Source organism: Anomalospiza imberbis, chromosome 1, assembly GCF_031753505.1.
Source record: "Anomalospiza imberbis isolate Cuckoo-Finch-1a 21T00152 chromosome 1, ASM3175350v1, whole genome shotgun sequence".
Lineage (NCBI taxonomy): Eukaryota > Metazoa > Chordata > Aves > Passeriformes > Viduidae > Anomalospiza > Anomalospiza imberbis.
In genome coordinates, this window is record NC_089681.1 from 86,013,765 (window position 1) to 86,032,386 (window position 18,622).

General features: G+C 40.6%; 1 protein-coding gene across 4 annotated transcripts in view; it reads right to left on the minus strand.

Annotated features, from left to right (window-relative positions):
- F13A1 (coagulation factor XIII A chain) overlaps positions 1 to 18,622 on the minus strand; it is a 59,140-nt gene that overhangs the window by 19,957 nt on the left and 20,561 nt on the right. For all 4 annotated transcript variants that reach the window (XM_068199007.1, XM_068198997.1, XM_068199017.1 and 1 more), the window contains exons 5-8: positions 12,746 to 12,864; positions 6,984 to 7,091; positions 4,301 to 4,475; positions 1,075 to 1,213 (exon numbers count right to left, since the gene is read on the minus strand). In XM_068199007.1, coding sequence (XP_068055108.1) covers positions 1,075 to 1,213; positions 4,301 to 4,475; positions 6,984 to 7,091; positions 12,746 to 12,864 — 541 coding nt within the window. The remainder of the gene's footprint in view (positions 1 to 1,074; positions 1,214 to 4,300; positions 4,476 to 6,983; positions 7,092 to 12,745; positions 12,865 to 18,622) is intronic.

Below are 18,622 nucleotides of genomic sequence, written 5' to 3' on the forward strand. Positions count from 1 at the left end.
GACCAGCTGGACACAGACCTGAGCAACCTGCTCTAGCTGATGGTGCTTTGAGCAGGAGGGTTGGGTGACTTCCAAGGGTCTCTTCTAGTCTCAACTACTCTGTCTTGCTGTGACACAAGTAAATGAACCTGCTTTCCTTAGATTTCCTCTTGATTATGGAAATCACATAAAAGATGTCACAGCAACAGGCTCAGTCATTTCCTCCACCACAGTGGTTTTATTGCAGTTTTAATACAAAGACTTCCAGAGATTAAGTCATTAATGAAACATGCTCATGATCTGCTATTCTAATGAGTTGAAGGTATCATCGACACAAGTCAGGTATATTAACATTGAATAGGACAAGTATCTCCTGAATATAGGAATATAGAGGTCACATTCATTTCTTCACTCTGAGGAGGAGAGGCTTGAGGGCCAATATCCCACACAGAGCATATAATCAATATATGCTACAATTCTCCTGTCAGACAGAAGACAGTAAGAGTTTGAAGAGCCAGTTAGAGGACTGCCTTCTCAAAAAGAATGTGTAAACTTCTCTTTGCCCTAGGGAGTTTCCTTTTTATAAATCTGGTGATAGCATTTCAGTATCTTTTATGATACGTTGTCTTGTTTCTTTTTCAGCTGAACTGGGTTTATTTTGGAAAGCACCTCTTTGCCACAATGACTGTGTGCATACAATGTAAAACCAGTCTACAAATATGGGAAACTGGGCCCAAGCAGATCAAAAAGACTGTTTTTCCATAGATATTGAGGTACCCCTTAGAACCTGGCTCTAGAAGGATGGAAGTGCTCATCCTACCTCCTTCCATTTTTAGAAAAACTAGTCCCTAAAGAGCATAACCCCATTCCAGCTCTCCAGAGTGCTTAAATGAACACTCTATGGGAACATTAATAGCAGGATCCCCCAGGGCTTGTCTGTTAACACCACAAGGCTTCATATTAGTCAGCCTACCTCACATAAGCCAGCAGTGTTCTTCAATGCACAGAGAAATAAACACAATACAGGCATTGCCATCATGTTTTTTTACTACTTTTATCATTGATACATTAAAGACATTTGCCAGGAGGACTTACCAGATAGAATCTTTTGTAAGTCTGGTGTCCACTTTTCCTTCGTCATCCAGAAAGAAGTCCATCCGTAAATTGGCATTGTTGTCATGGGCAGAAGAATAGTTGGTAATGAGTCTTGCAGGTATCCCCAAGCATCTCAGAACTGTGGCAAAGACAGAAGTGTGATGAGAAGGACAAATATGGAGATGGCATTCATGGATGACAGGATGAGAGGACAGAAATATTAATAACTAGAACAAAACAGGAAAACTCAGTCAAATCAACCCAAACAATTCCTCCTATATGATTTATATTGCACATGCTAAATATTTGATTTGGTCTCAAAATTATGAGCATTAACGACAAATACCGGTACAAGGGATATAACCAAAGCAGCTGATTACCAATAGTTCCAAAGCAGCTTTGCATAGTGACCACATGGCAGAATTTCAGGTCAAATCTGGGTGCAACAGGTCAGCTGCATGACCAAATGTGATACAAAGAAAAAGAAGTTCGAGCTTGCAAGAGATACACAATATTTTAGGTCTCTTACTATCAGTAACTCGAGAGAATTATGAGACTATGCTAAAAAGAAAATTAATAGAAAGTATCTCCTTTTAAGGAGTTTTTATTTGGAATTTTCCTGTTTGATGTCCGTTGTCAGACTGGATCTGGAGAACACAAAGAATAAAGTAGAAAATTATTGTTAACAATGGAGAAAAGCTGCATTATTTGCAACTGAAATGACAGGGTTTGAGAATCTGAATAAAGTGCATTACATAATTCATATTGCCTGCCAAATAACAGCATTTTGTAGTTAATAGTCCCTTCTTTTATTAAGACCTTAAAAGGAGGATAAGAAAAAATGCCTCAAGCCCTAACTCTCACACCATCACAAAATAGCTCTGATGACCCTTCTTACCATTTGACAAGTAGTAAATTTAAGAGTGGAAAAACTGTGGAAATGCTACAGCTATGTCCATAGTCTGCAACAGTGCATCAATAGGCTTCTGTGTTTGTTGTGTACCCTGGCAAGTAAATAGGCATGGAGCACATCCCTGGGCTAGGGGAACGGGTTTGTGGGGTGACACATCATCTCAGCTACTCCAGATGACATACTCTGTCTCAGCCAGAAAAGGTCCCTTGCTTTCAATTTAGGAGCCAACATGGTTCTGCAGAAAACAGAGGATGAGTGTTTTTAGTGGTTGATGGCGTTTGTTTTGGGTTTTTGGTTTTTTGGGTTTTGTTTGTTTGCTTGTTTTCGGGTTTTCAAAAATTATTTTTGTTAGGTTTTTTTTTCATTTTTGGTTGGTTTTTGGTGTTCATGGTGGCAGTGGTTTTTAGTTTGGGGTGGATTTTTGTCAGGGTTTTTGTGTGGGTTTTTTTTGTTTGGTTTTTTTTTGTTTTGTTGGGGGGGTAAAAGATTTTTATTGAAAATCCTATTTAAAAATAGTTCCAATGCTGCAGAGCTGAACAGCCCTGCTGCTACTGCTGGGTTTTGTATATTCATTACTGTCACTACTGTGACTCCCAATAAAGTGTAACACTGCACATTCATTTCAAGTTCCTGGATGAAAAATTACCTGGATGCATCCAATACCATATGTATCTATTGATTAAACTTAATTCAAGTACCCTCCCAGGCTTCCAGCACATGGGCTATCAGGGCTCATTGGAAATAATTTGTCTGACAATTTCAAGATTAATGACCATTTTTTGGAATGTTTTAGCATTTTTAACAGATGAGTATCTGGAGTGTACAATATAGTGACCTTGGAAAGCTGGACTGGTCACAATGATAAAACACTGACGGATGAGAGAGACTCAAAAACACATCGAAACAACCCTGATAGTTGCATGTGATTGTTTGGACCTTCGCTGTCCCCTGTGCAGTGGTCAGCAGCTGGATGTGTCAGTGGCTATCATCAGATCAGCCAATACTGGACAATATCTGTGTTTCATAATGCTCAACAAACTTTATACTTGCAGTGCAAAGTGCCAGGTCTCTGACTTGACTAACTTAGTCAGCAAACCAAGTCAAGTTTTGCCCCAGATAAATATGCCCTCTCCCTTTAACACAGCAGGCTCTGCGCTCTGCTGCATCGCCCCAGTTTCACAGTGGCCTGCAGGCAAATTATTGCATAGTGGTGATTCAGGGCAAGTGTGGGGGGAAGGTGGGAGAACTGGTGTGGGTGTGTGTCTGTGATCTAGGGAAATCCAGATAAGGCAATGGGCAGAGAAGACAAAGAGGCCCATGGAATCCACTGCAAGGAATTGCAAACATAAGAAACATTTGCATGAACTTTTTCAAACTCATTGTGTGAGGCTCAACATAACCAGGCAGTGTGCACTTGCAGCCCGGAAACTAAATTGTATCCTGGGCTGCATCAAAAGCAGTGTGGCCAGCAGGCCAAGGGAGGGAATTCTGTCCCTTTGCTCTGCTGAGACCCCACCCCAAGAGCTGCCTCGAGCTCTGGGGTCCCCTGCATAGGAAGGACATGGACCTGCTGGAGCAACTCCATAGGTGGCCACAAAGTGTGTTTCTGTGCATTAGCAGATGATGTTGTTACAAAGTGCTAGACAGTCAAAATATGGGACCAATCCAACACTGCTTTCCCCACCGGTATTTATGACCTGCAATATTCTGTTTACCACAACACTAGAACTCTGGTTTGACCAAATGTGTTTAGACTTAAGCTTATAGTGCTAGACAATTCATAAAACTACGCCATCATTTATTTTCTCCATTCTTTTGGCTCATGAGCTCCATATAAAATGTTAACAGTGGTCAGTTAACAGATGCAGGGACAGTGGACTTCAATTTTCCTAGGAGTAATACTCATTAGGTAAGATTTGGCCTTTCTGGAGCAGAAAGACTATCACATATCCCATATTGGGTAGTAATTTAATCTTTTAGGTCTAGACAACAAGTACTCTGTCTAAGAATTCTCGACAGAAATGCGAGCTGTGCTGAAGGATTCACCCTTCTTTCACACAAACTTACCCTATTGAGTCACTGAATACATTTCACTGAACCAATAAATAGTTAACAGATTTGTGTGGAAGAGCAGCTGACCTGAAGGACACACTAGGGGTTTATTTAAAGAACTTCTATTTTAGCCATGCATTTTTAAGTATCTCTACTATTTACTCCTGGAGTAAGTAGCTAGATATTTTAGATAGTTTTACCTAAAAACTCTGTTAATCAGGAACCACACAGCAGCTTGGAGCTTTTCTCACTGATACCTACATGTGTTGAAGACACCAGCAAAAACCCAGCACTGGCCATATCGGACAGGTTGCTTAGAACTGTAGTACTCCAAGAGAATGTCCACACTTCCTGTCCAGGCTGAAGGTGCCACACCATAATCGTACACATTGTTCCAGGATCCAGCAATCACACCGTTGTCATCCCTGGAGTTAATCTAAAATGAAAGGAAATGAGCATAGAGATGTTAGAGATTGAATAACAAAAAGCTCTTTAATTCAGCAAATCAATAGGATGAGAGAGAGTGAATATGCCAAGTTTAGGCTAGAAAGTAAGAGAGAAGTGTTTCATTATGAAGGTAGGGGGATAAATAGGACGATCTTGTTAAGGGCCATGGATTCTCTATCACTGAACAATTCTGAATGAAGGTCAAACACTTAAAAATAAATCTGAAATTAAATCACCACACTGAGTATCCATGTTGCTAGTTAATAAGTTTTATTAACATTAAACATGCTTATTGTTGTGTATTCTTAACAAACACAATTAGTTATATACTGGTAAGCAAGTCTCAGAAATATTAAGCTGTATTCTTTCCATCATCTTTTTTTCTGTCCATATCAGCCCAAAGGTTTTAATAAAATCACTCCTGATTTACAACAGATTGAGAGGAGAACCAGTCTACTGTTATTTTCAAAGTAGAAACTAATTCCTTTGGTCTGGCCCACATGAAAACAAGAAGGAATTTGCTGTGTAAGTTTTCCTCTGGTAAGATTATACAAAGCAAAGAGTTTTGCTGACTAATGGCTATACTGATAGGTATTAATGAGCAATATATCTCTTAGCTGCAATTTGAACCAAACCAGTTGAGGCTGTGCAAAAAGCTCATTCACGCTGTATCTTTCAATTATGCTAATGTGGAACAGCTACACGCCAGCCAAATAAATCACAATTCTCATTTAAAAGCTTTTGGCTGCATTAACTACTCTTTTATAATTAGAAAATCGACTTCCTGTGAACTCTAGGACTGAACTGAGATAAGTATTCAGAGTCATAACCAACGGGTTAAGGGGTTGTGCCTATGTCACCGGTGCAGGAAACCTGCCAAGAAAAAAATCACTTTGAAGACAGGACAGCATGTTGATCTTCACTCTCTACTCTGACTGTAATGAGAGGAAGAAGAGAGGGACTCTACCTGCTCTGCCATGCCAGAAAGCCTCAGAAGGATTCTAGCATGGGGGGGGGCGGGGGAAACATGTCTTCAGACAAGCTCAACTCTACCACATTTCAACTTCAGCAAGAATGAGGTTAAGTAACACAGGTGGGATTTCAGCACCTCTTGCCCACTTTTTACTCAGGTCTAGATTTCAATGACCAAACCCCCTACCCAGTTATGGCCCAATTCTGCAGATTAGCCCTAAAGTCTATTGAGTCCTGGATTTCCAATGGTGAACTCCTCCATTTCTCTAAAATGTTGAGTGGCTCAAAACCTAACTAATATCCAAGCCCTATTTGGATTCAGAAACTTTGTCCAATTCTGTCCTGAGGGCTTCCACAGTCCTTACATGAGAAACTTTTTTATCTACTAGTTCAGAGATGAGGAAACCACATTTGATTCTTTCTTCCATCCAAAGGTCCAAAGTTGTATTTCTAATGTCTGGGGTGAAAGAACTAACTAAAATGTTAAAAGACAAAGAGAAGTAGAGGTGCTCTCAATACTTCTTGCTGAAGCTATTCTATTTAACATCCAAGATTGAGAGGCTGGAGCTTCCACTTCAATGTCTCCTAGGACAAAGAGCTCATTTTCTTAAAGCCTGGGCAAATGCTATAACAAATGGGTTAAAGAATCATCTATCTCCAGCAGCCATATTTTGTGGACAGTATATTTTAGTAGCTGGCTCAAGAGAACATCTAATTACTCTAGTTCAATGACTAGAGTATTATTCTGGGAAGCAGAAAGCATCAGTTCAGACCTCTAATAAGGAAAAAGAGAGGACTTAGCCTCTGTCTTCCACAACCTGGATGAGTCTAGCATCTTAAATATTAGGGATGGGAGTGCTCTTGCACTGATAGCATGATTCCTGGTGCCTGGCAACTGGAAAGAAGAGAGGTCTGGATAGTCTTCTCAGTTATTTTAGGTACTTTCATTCTGACTGGGGTATGTTTTGTGGACCTCATGTTAAAGAGGACAGTTTCCACAGTGTTTTCCTTTGGGGCCAAAGCAGCCCACTTATATAACTGTTCTCAGCCTGATTAGGTCATTTGGGGCTTGGATCAGACACAACAGCACGCACCATTGCAGTGTTCTAAGACCTCACTGAGGTTAGCGCTGGAGACCACATAAAGTCCCTCAGATCCCCATCCAAAATTCCACCCATCATGACACTATATTATCCATAGCAGAAATAGCTTTCTCAGTTATATTAGCTACTGGAAAATGAGCACACTGTCACATATGAAACACTGATGCCTGGAGTGCAATGTCTAAAAGTGACTTTCCCACCAGTGAGGCACAATTCTCAGGAAAAGGCAATAAGCCAACTGCAGTTGCTTGAACTCTAGTGGAGAGAAATAAAATGTCAGACCCCAGAATGGACAATTGTCAGAATGGACAACTGATCTGTTGTGTATTGCAGAGAGCATGTCAGGGCAAGAGGGCCAGTTAAATCAGCCTGGCTTTGATTTATGACTCCCTTCTGACACATATTAGGCATCCATTCCATACCACTGCTGAGGCAACACGGCAGATTTTGATTGGGTTTCCACGACCAGAGAGCTCCAGTTCTGCCTTGTCCATCAGGAACAGGCAAGCATCCAGAACGTTTTCTTCAAACTAGATAAAAGAAAATAAAAAAGGACACAGGGGAAAAATTGACTGACTTTTTATTCTGGAAAGAACAGACAAAGCTATTTTCCCTGTTGTTGTAATTGCTGATGAGTTTCAAAATTAGCTGGTCACATCAAAGCTCTGTGTTTAACAATAGAAAATTTCTTCTGGAATAATCACACATGTGTGGGAAAAAAATAAAAATGTGAGAGTCTGTGAGGGAAAAGAGTGTAATTTTCAATTCAATCTCAGTCCAGTTTCCAGAAGGTTGAAATGACAACACAGACATTCTGACAGGACATGAAATTTTAAGAGCTAACAAGTATATAATAGGAGAGTATATAATAATAACTACAAGAATCTCATCTACTTGCGAAGGCCTTTATGTCCTTCACAGATTCCAGACCTACTAATTCCAGGGCTTCTCCAACACAGCCGGTGCCTTGCTGGGAACTTGAACAATAAATGGTTTGCCAGTGGTAATTTGAAGACATTTGTATTTCAAAGTTATTTTTAAAATCTGTTTAAAACTGACAAGCAAAAAGCTTATTATATAGATTAATCCTGGTCTAAAAAATTTAGACATCAAAAATACCAAGTGACCTAAAGCAGTCTTCTTCAAAAATAGAGTGAAAAGGTACATTTTTTTCAATCTAGCATGAACAAGCACAAGAATGAATTGAGGGCAGAGGTGTCTAAATAGACCAGAAACCATTTGTCACAGAACTTGCCCTGCTATGTATTTCATTTTCCTTAGAAGAAACTGCATAGCAGAGGAAAATACCTCTGTCCCCTGGAAAATGGTAGCAGACAGGGAAATGCACAATAATAAAACAAATACCTTCTAGATACACAAACTTATATTAACATTCAAGGCTGTGACAGAAACTTCATGGTGTTAGGTTTTATGTTCTATGCTTGCATCCTGAAAGATATGATTCATGCTAATAGGATTTTTGCTCTCAAGCTGCTACTAGAGCTGGATTGATTTCCTAACTCTCTACTTAAGGCTCCTTGGCAGATAAGGCCATCCTGAACTTTGCCTCCTGAAGAAAGTGAGAAGAACCCAGATCAAACTGCTGCTTTGGCAGTCTGGGGAGAGGAGAATGAAGAGTGAGGTCAGAGAGCTGAAAAGGAAGCCCCAAAGATTAAAGACTGCTGCTGATACATCAGGGAAGATGGGAAGGATAGAAGTGACATCCTAGACACTAAGCTCTGGCATAAGCCAAGAAAGGGGAAGCACCATCATGTTTCACCATCTTCAGCCATTTCCTGGCCAATGGGAGTCCTTTGCTTTTGCCTTGAGGGTACCACTGCCATATAGATCCTTTTCAGCAAACATCCTCCAAGGCAGCATACCTCTCTTATTATTACCCTTACTCTTATTATTACACTTGCACTGAATTACTTTTTCTGGAGCAGGCGTTCACTAATGATCACTTTATAGTCTGAGCAAAACTGAATTAATGGTGTTTGGGAATAAGGAAACAGGGATCGGTGTTTCTCAGAGACCCACTACTAGTATTTTGTCATTACTGGGAAGCTGAATAATTGCACATCCCAGTCCACTCCACTGGGACGTGACGCAAATAATGTCAGATGAATGACTGTGCTGTGGAGAGCCTCTTTCCCAAGGAGAATCCTCACAACAGAAAATGTAAACTCTGGGCCCTCCCAGCTGTCTTCCTGGTTCAAATTCACTTTTCTTCTAGTCTGGCCCAACAGTTTTTTACCAGGATCAAAATCTGCTATCTGCATTTCAATTAATCAGACCTGGGTTAGATCAGTAAGAGGTTTACCCTGCAAATTAAACTTTTCTCATCTACAGTTTATGAGACATTGTCAATCTTGCCAGCATATACAGAAAAAAATAAAGAGGAAATAAATAGCTATCGGGGTTTTTGCCTTCCACCTCAGCATTTAAAAAGTGACATGAATGCTTGTGAAATAACTGGATGAACAGGGAAGAGAGGACAAGCTGAAAGGGCTAGCTGGCTTCCACTCTTGCAGTAGTGTAGGATGCAGAGTAGCCTTAATGCTAAGGCCAGTTTTGCCCTTCTTGACTATTAAGGGATTTAAAAAATAATTAATCAAACTAAATCAGTTTTCTGACCTCACTCTTGGCAAGAAAATCTTATCTAGAAGGAAGTGGAATAGAAAAACAGCAGTTATAAGGCTGAACATCTCTGAAATATCAGAGGAACCAGAGAAGTAGTAGGCAGGGCAGCTAGGACAGGTGAGTGAACCTGATCCAGGCACAGTCCCTGTCTGTTTCATTGAAGCTGAAATGAAAATAAACCTATTTCAGGAGCAAGGAACTTTGGTAAAACCACCTGGGAAAAAATGCAGGTGGAAAATAAGGCATGAGAAAACCCACAGGTGAAGTGCACACAGATATGCCTTTTGTTACAGATCAGCACACGTAGCTGTCCTGGGCATCCACCTGCATGCTAAACTGTTTTTAATAGATGATCTTCCATTTACACAAAAGTAAGAGAGGCTGTATCACTTATTGCACTGGTTGACCTAAGGCTGTGTTTCTCACAGTCAGTTGCAGGCAGATGTGATCTCAGGTCACCTGTGGTCTGACCTGACCAAACGCATGTGCTGTAGAATTACACAGCACAGTGGGTTTCCAAGCTCAAGCAGATCAGTGTGTGGACACAAGAGAAGCCATGATGGCAACAGAACTCTATGCCCACCTGTTTTATTTTATTTTTCTCACAAAACTAAAAGTCAACATTAAATGAGCGATATAACATCCAACTTCTGATATTTTTCAGAGAATTCTTATGTGCCTAGATTTCTTCCAAAGCCAAATTTCCCCTGGATCCTCCATGGAATTTTCTGAGTGACTGCCTTTTACAGTTTCTTAGGAGGGATCACAGTTATGTTACAAGGAGCACCTCCATCCTCATTCGTTGCAGCCATGTTTCAACTGTTCTGTTGTTTTCTCTTCCTCTGTCCGTGTTTCTTGCCTTTTCTCCTCTCGTGTTGATGCTTCTCATTACAGACAGCAGACTGAGAACCATCTCCAACCAGTTTTGAACTCTATGCTCCTTTTCAATTTACAACCTCCGCTGAAGTTTCCAGCTGTGATTGTACTAAGTATTTTTTAGCTTAAGAACATTACCATGCACGAGTCTATCTGCATTTTTGTATATGACTATATGCCTTTCACCTCTATAACTCTGTGTGGCCTTGTGCTTTTTACTTACATGTGGTAAAGGGCTATATATCATAAATATAAAAAGCATAAAGTATGATATATTCATAATATAGGCCATTCTGCTAGTACTTTTACTCACTCATAGCAATGCTCTTGTTCTTAACATCCAGGATTGCTAAAAATGTGTCTTTAATGGTTGGAAATGGACAGAGTAAGTACAGGAACATTCTGTCCTCCATTTCACTGAAAGTAAGGGAACTAGAAGAATATTTTTCTGTTCCTTTGAAGACTGACATGTCCGTTAAACCCCTACAAAATTACTAATTCCATTAAAGCTCTTGGCTTGGGCCTGTTGAGATGCATCTGCCATACTCAGCTTTCACGTGGGCAACCAATAGCAAAAGGTGCACTACAGCACGGGGTGAAAATCAGGTCCTCTGATTTCAGCCAACGCAGGAACTCCCATTTCCAAAGTACATGAAAAAGGACTATGGAATGGCCCTAATCTCCCAGGCCGAACTACTTCTTAGCAAAACCAAATAAATGATGGAGTTTCTCAAGGAAGGCTGGTATTTGTGTTAGGAAGATGCCAGATTCCCAGAATATAAACACTTCAGGCCAAGTCACCATAGGCCATAAATGTAGCATCTTAGGACATAAATCCAGCATCCCGTTTAAGCAGCATCTTCCACCTCCAGCTGCTTATTCCCCTCTCTCCCTCCCCCTTACATGTGTCATAGAGTGAATCCCAAATCTAGGAACAGAGCAAGCCCAAGAAATTACCCAGGGGAAAAATAAAAATCAAGGACATGCTTATTCAGCTAGATCAGCTCTCCAGTCTTAGTCACTGCATGGCTTCACAAGTGCTTGCAGGGGGAAAGAAGGGCCAGGAGGGGGCATTTTTGGTCAGCTTACATGCAAGACCAGCTTTGGCCTCAGGATCTGGTTCCACATCTCTTATATTAGAGGCACCAGCAGTTTATGGAATTTCTTTCTTCCCCGCTCATTATTTACAGGTTATTTTTGTCACAGTCAGGAAACCAATCAGAGCCTGCAAACAACGGCACTGACACAAGCAAAGGAATGGCACAGAGGCAGGAACTCCCTAATGCAGTCCTGCCACAGAAAAAAAAAGATGAAATTGTACCCTTAAATTAGGAAAAAAGAGAGGTGTAATTTCAAAGAGCTCTCCAGGGCAAGCACATTGGCAATTCGTCCTGCTCAAGCTTTGAGGTGGTATTTAGCTGAGGGAGAGAAAGCAAGATGTAAGGACCCTTCTGCAAGGCTGTGCCAGGGAGGTGTCACAAAAACTGAATGGATCCATCACCACAGTAGCAAGGAAATACCTTCTGAAATACCTTCTTAGTTGTGCTGTTGTGAAAATCCAGGAGATGAGATAAATTCACCGTGTCCAGTATCTGTCTATTGGACCCCCTCTGAGTGACAGCTAGGGTTATACCTTTGCTAGCATTTCAGTTCTGCTTGGCAATGCCTTTTTCCCATTCGAACACAATAAATTAATTCTTCCATCCCACAGGGATTTTTAGGCTGGGTAGTTCTTACAAGAAGGTTGAGGTAAAATAGGTAAGCAAAAAGTCTGAGACAAGGGGTAGTGGTTTTAAACTAAAAGAGGGTTTGTTTAGATTACATATAAAGGAGTAGTTTTTTACAGTGATGGTGATAAACTGTTGGAACAGGTTGCCCAGAGAAGCTGTGGATGGTCCATCCCTGGACGTGTTCCAGGCCAGGCTGAACAGGAATATGAGCACCTGGTCTAATGGAAGGTGTTCATGTCCATCGTGGGGTGGTGGAAACAGATGATCTTTAATAATGCCTTCAAACACAAATTATTCTCTGATTCTATGTTATTGAAGGCACACTAATACCCCACTTCAGCTTAGTGGAGGTTGTCTCCCTCAGACTGCAAGAGACCACTGGAGACTGATGTTATCAAGTCCAGGCAGAAAAGGGAGAGATTCTCCCAGAATTAAAAATTTTGGAATTAAATACTAGTTTTTCATAGGAAACTTGTGACTATCTGACTCCCAAGAAGAACAGATTTCCACCAAGTTGCTAAAGCTAAAAAGAAAAGTCAAAAAGCAATACAACCTGTTGTCAAAACTGAAAAAAAGCCAAACAAACAACTCTACTTTTCATAAATTGATTTGATCCTGAAGCAGCAATAATGCAGCAGCAGAAATACCTCTGCCCTGTGGAAACCTCAGCTAATGATTATAACTTCCAACAGGCAGCCTCTTAGTATCTGAAATATGCCCCTGAAACAAGGTCTTTAAATATCAGCTATTATAGTATTGCTTTTCTGGATTAGGCATATAGCCACTTCATACAATTTTAAAATGATACCCCTTATCTTTCTGAAGGAGAAACCAATAATGCATTCCTGAGCCCACAGTCTCAACCACGGTCTGGTGTCAATTAAACTCATTTGCAGTCCTACTGGGAGCATCCAGAGAAGATCTAAACAGCTCACCTGCCCGTAACTCCAGCTTCTTGATTTTACATCTTCAACGTTTCCATGGAATACAATACCAACATCATTCAGGACATACTCCTCCCTTTCTTTCTTGTCATCAAGGTACACAGCATCCACTGCATTAGTTTACCAAAAATAAATATTAGTACAAGTGCTTAATTTTCACATTGGACAGATAAAACATCTTAGCATATAATACATTCATCTTTGATGAAAAGTACCCCTTTTGCATCTAAAGAAGCATTACTTGCTTCAACAGAGTACAGGGATAAGGAGGTAGTCATCCTAGTTAAGAATAAGATACACAACTTAAAAAATGCAAGATGGAAAAATGCTGGCAACTCCTACCAGTTTTCTCAGGATCTGTAAAGTAGGATTAAAATGTCACATCTTATCAAGAATTTTATTATTAGTGTGTACAATTAATTTAAAAGTTGGAGCACCATGATGCAATTCTGTGTCTGTACAAAAAGATCAAAGAACAATTTCAAACCTATTAATGTTAATGGAAAACAGCTCAGGTCAAGAGATCTACAGAAAAATCTGTAGTGCATTAAAAAAATGGAATCCAGTTTTTATAATGTATTAAGAGAAAGGTTTGATTGCCTTCTCTGTGCATTAGTTATTGAGTGGAGTATCCCTTCCCCACATAGCTTGACTGACTAGGTAACAGGAGGAGAAATTCAAGTGTCTAAGCGAGAACAGGAAGTAATTGGATGAGGTCTTTATCAAAACTTATACAAAGGGTAGATTCTAGACTGGACTTATATCAAAAATCAAGAGCATATGTATGGATGCTTGACTTGCAAACATGATTTACATATGTAAATAACTCATTAATATTCATAAGGGACTCTGAATGACATGAAACCATTCAGATGTTCACAGGTAAGTATGAAGCAGGCTGTGAAGCTAGAATAGTTGAAGATTTATTTCCTGTGCCAATGCTTGTATTTTGAGACTAAAAGATACATGTTAACAATTAATAGCATGGGAATTCATTAATTTGAGGAAATTCATATTGTGGTTCCAGATAGCAAATTAAAGGGAATTTCCAACAGTTTGATGTGATCAAGTACAAAACTACACTCACTACTGTCATAGTAGAGTTCTTCAGCACCGCACTACAAATTACTAGAGGATAATTTAACTTTTAAAAGCCTTTTGATTTGTTGTGTTTTGTTGAGATTTGCACTTTCTTGTAAACCTCATCCCCAAGAGCTTCTTCGTTTCTCCATGAAGCTGAAATCTGGCCAAAAATAAGCTAAAACCTGAGCCCACAAAAAAAAACAACAAACAAACAAAAAAAAATCTGTGGCAAGGCTCACATTGGCCTCAGTAGGTGAAGGGCTTTGCAAATATACACACCTGATCCTTCTGAAAGTTTTGTTTTCCCTCAAGATATTTTTCTATTTCTATGTCCATATATATACATAATGGATTATGCCTAGATATGTAACATAATGACCTCCACATTGGTATGCAAAGGGTGATAGAGAAGCAGGGGTTAAATACAAGGATCCTGTATTGCATTTCAGGAGATCAGTGCTTCCTGTTATGCTTTATGGCAGTTGCCGTACAGGCCCTGATGACTAAGTACAACTTGGAGCAAGCAGAGGAACAGCAGGTTTCATGGAGTTTTACCTAAAGTAGACAGGTCTGAGACCCACTCTTGTTATTTGGCAGGGTGGTGTTCACCTTGCTTCTAAAGGCTGGACCATTAAGAAGTTTGTAAGCTTTTCACTACCCATGACCTAGTCAGTCTCAACCTGCACCCAGGTACAAAGTGGATGATCATGGGTTTACTATGTTCAGAGGCTACAAGCTGAAAGGGAGTGTTCAAACTTGACAGTGGATGAAAAGGGTGCAGCCATTTCTGCAAGCAGGGACTCTCAAAATTATGAAACTGTATATTACATGACTTTTTTGTGGTCCAACAAGTTCTGTACAACATCCCACTAAAAATATGGCAGGTGTTACAGATCTTGTAGGCTCTGTTTCATTAGGTTGGATTTGCCTGATTTGCTCATTGAACGATTATCTGCATTCTCTCACTGACCTCTGGATTTTATTAAAGTCTGTCCATACAAATAGTACATAGAGTTCATTTATAGAATTCACACCTTCTTCTATGCAGTTACACATTCAGTGAAGTGTGTGCATATGCCTTCTTGACAGCTGTTGTTTTCTTTTGGGGATTAAAAATATCAACATTGATCTTGCTGGTATCAATTGAGATACTTATGTTATTTTGAGACTGCATGATCTTTGCTAAATCAGATTAAAATTGATTAACTTCTCTGTCGATTATTTTAAATATTTGTGTTTTTGATAAGGTAAAAAGGTCTTTTGTGTTTTATAGGGAAGTCAGCTGCTTTGATTTTTGACAGCTTTCACTGCCCTTGAGACTGTTTAGAAGAAAATATGAGGCATTTGTGTCTACTTTGATGCTAAGCATGCTCTACATAATGCAACTCCTAATTATTTTGTGCAAGTGGAGGCTCACATCTGACAAACGGAAGAAGTCCACAGAAATGTGCTGGCTTTGTTTGTTCTTTTTCTCTAGCAGTTCAGAGATTTCTTTACTCACTTCTTTTATCCTGGGAATTTACTAAAACACCAGCAATGCTACAAAGAAGCAAATTAGCTTCTGTGCTACTCTGCTTGAAGTTGGGGAAGGTGAAAATACACTTCACGGGAAGACAGCATTGCTGGTGAGGAATCCCCTGCTAAAGACATGAGGAGTGCAGAGTAACCCTTTCTGTTTGGGAAAGTGAATGAACGTAAGAAAACTCTACCCAGCATGGAGGGACCCCAAGCCCAGCACTGTGACCTTGTGGTGCTGGAAAAGCCATTTCTTCATGCAGACAGTGACAGCTGAGCACAGCAGCACCAGCAGACAGGTGGAAGTGGAAGCAGCAGGCTTGCCCTGAGCTCCTAGCCTCCCTTCAATGTGCTCCCACAGGAACCCAATAAGTTCCTGGGCCTCACAGGAACCACAAAGCCTGCAGGGCTCATGTTGGGAAGAGGACAGTGCTGTGACAAACCCCAAGCTGCAAGAGGTAAATGCAGTTATCTACAAAAAACACTTCACCCAGAATCAAGATCAGTATGCTGCCTTGAATAGTGCTAGTACCTGCCTACATTAATGTAGCAGAAGGATGAAGCTCTATGTGAATTTTGCCCATGTGGAATCTATGACACAAGCAATCAAATTTAAGATTTACCCAAAAAAGTAAAAAAATGTTATTGGGCCAAATTTGGATGACTGGTAACACGTGAGATGAGTCCAGAGTCAACCACATATTACTAATCCTCAAACTGTATTAGAACATTTAAGCAGAAGAAATATGCAGCTGACTCAATAAAGTTGCAATATATTCAATTGCTTAAAAGTAATCCACTTTGCATCAGGCTTGGGTGAGCGAAATGCACACCTCAGCCCACAGGGTCTGCAACTTACTCAGCTACACCATGCACCTCCACCTGTGAGAGAGTCACAGAAGTCAGCACAAGGGCTTTTCCTGATAAGTACTTAATGTTCCCTAGCAGAAAGTTGCAGGAACTCAGCACCTGCTTGGAAAGAGCTCACAGCTCCTTGAAAGAGCTCACAGTATCCAGATCAAAGGAGTTCTTCTCTGCTTTCATGTAGTCTGATATTGCCAAGAGTTTAGTTAAATTCCAAGAAGTTATCCTTAACTACTTGCCATTTGTATCTTCTGTTCCAGAACTGAAGAGGGCTCTGCATGCCCAAAAGCACATCTGTTTTATCCAACTGTGTCGTCTGGCTGTAGAAAGGATGCTGCCTCTCCTAACAGACTTTACCTTGCTTATTAAGTAATGAAAATTTCACCTGAGTAACTGAAATCTCAATCCACTAGTTAGGTGAATTCCCACATGTTTGGGGCTGGTGTATACAATTTTGGAGAATCAGGCCCCATGTCTTTAAAGTATTCTTGGTTATCAGTCCTAAATGTAGTTAAAGGGATTAAAACATATAAAAGCATATGATGATTCTGGAAGCAAAGTACTCTGTAGCTTGACTGGTAAAGTATTCAAACTTCTTCTGAAGCAGCAGGGAAAAAAAACCAAACAAACCAACAACCCTGCCTGGGAAAATATGTCAAAATGGAACTATAGTGAGAAAAGGAGTAATAAGAAAGGGCACAAATGCCTCTGTCTTAAAGAAAATCTCATACTGACATATTGATGCTCCTCCGAGATGATGAGTCGGAAAGCTGCACCAGGCTCTAGCGCCGATACTCTGCTCCCTGCTATAACAATCCCCATTCATTCCTGGTATCAGTCTTCTCTCTTTTTAATGAGGCTTTTCACTCAGTCTTTTCTGCTTAGCTATTAAAACAGCAAACAAGTCTAGAAGGTTTTCAAACTATTGTTTTCTCTGCACTTTAACTGTCTCAGTTTTTCTACCCTTTTGTCATTCCACTGAAAATTTTTTTCCTGACAGGGGATAAAGCATAAAGAAACAGTCCATGATTTTCTAACAAAAGGAGAGGAGGGAAAGACAGGTATAGGAGCCAATTAGCCCAAACTACCTAGGAGTAAAAGAGGAACAAGAAATGAGGATATATCCAAATCCAAATGAAACAAGCAGGAAATGAAAGCTACAGTAGTCAGCAAGGGACAGGGCCTGAAGCCATTGAGACACATCTGAAAACGTAAGCTGCAGAGGAAGATGTGGTCCCCAAGTTGCCTGCCCTGGATCTGGTGTCACACAACATGCCTTTGCTGCCCAGAAAGTCTTTTTTGCTTTCCGAAGGCAGACTTTTTCCATCAGCCTTGCTAATGCCTGACACTGGAGGCAACTGCTGCATGTCTTGCTCCCTATGGGTTTACTCCCAAGTTGTGGTTTTAATCTTGCTGTTTTTTGGACTCATTCAGCTCAGGTGTGAGGGAGGAGAGCAAAGTGTCCATATATCATGAATAATGGTAGATCAGTCTGCAGGTAGAGTTGCTGGGCAAGGAGGTGTGAAGTAGGGATCAATTTTCCCTTTTTCCCTCTAACACCTCACATCAGCCTGTGTAGTACCAGTCACACCACAGTGGGGTAGGCAACCCCCCCACATCACATCTTGTCTCCACATTAGGACTGCATGCATCCCTGGCTGGTTGTCTGCTAATCAGGAGGCAAACTGAGGCAATTTAAGAAGTTTTTCCCTGGGGTTTATCCCTTTCCAAAGATGTGTTGAGCCACTGCAGCGTCACTGTACTGGCTGCTACAACATCCAGGACTAAAACCAAGTAGTGCTCTACCTTTAGGTAGAGCTTTCTACCTTCCGTGGCTGAAGCTGTGAGTCTGACGATGCCAAAATGAACCTTGAGAAATTTTGTCTGCTCACAGTGGATCATAGCTTTGGCAGTGTTTCTTCTCTTTCTGTTGCCCACCCTCCAGAATAAGCTGTTAGCACACTGCTCTGAGGTACCTTACACTGCTTTCAGAAGTATCTCACAGTGTGGCAGGGCATTCGGCCATGCCCTTCCCTCCTATTCCCACTTAACTAACTCCTCTTTATTCAGCATTAATCTATATCTTCTTAAATAATGCATAAGCTAATCATTGCTAATATTCCCTTGGACTAGGGGCAAGTAATGAACCCAGCACAAATCATTCCATGTACTGACAGCAGTGCAGCTGAATAATGGGCTCTACTAATAATGCTAAACTTACTTGTCACTTGGTAGGAGGGCCCTTCTTTGGCACAGGATTATTTGATGCAAATACCATGGTAAAAAATGGAAAGATGAAGGAAGAGTAGCAGGACAATATTGAAGTTAGCTGGTGACCTAAATATACTGCAATATATGTGATTTGGAGCCTTGCAAGTGTCGGAGGCAGAGACAGTGCTACAGCCT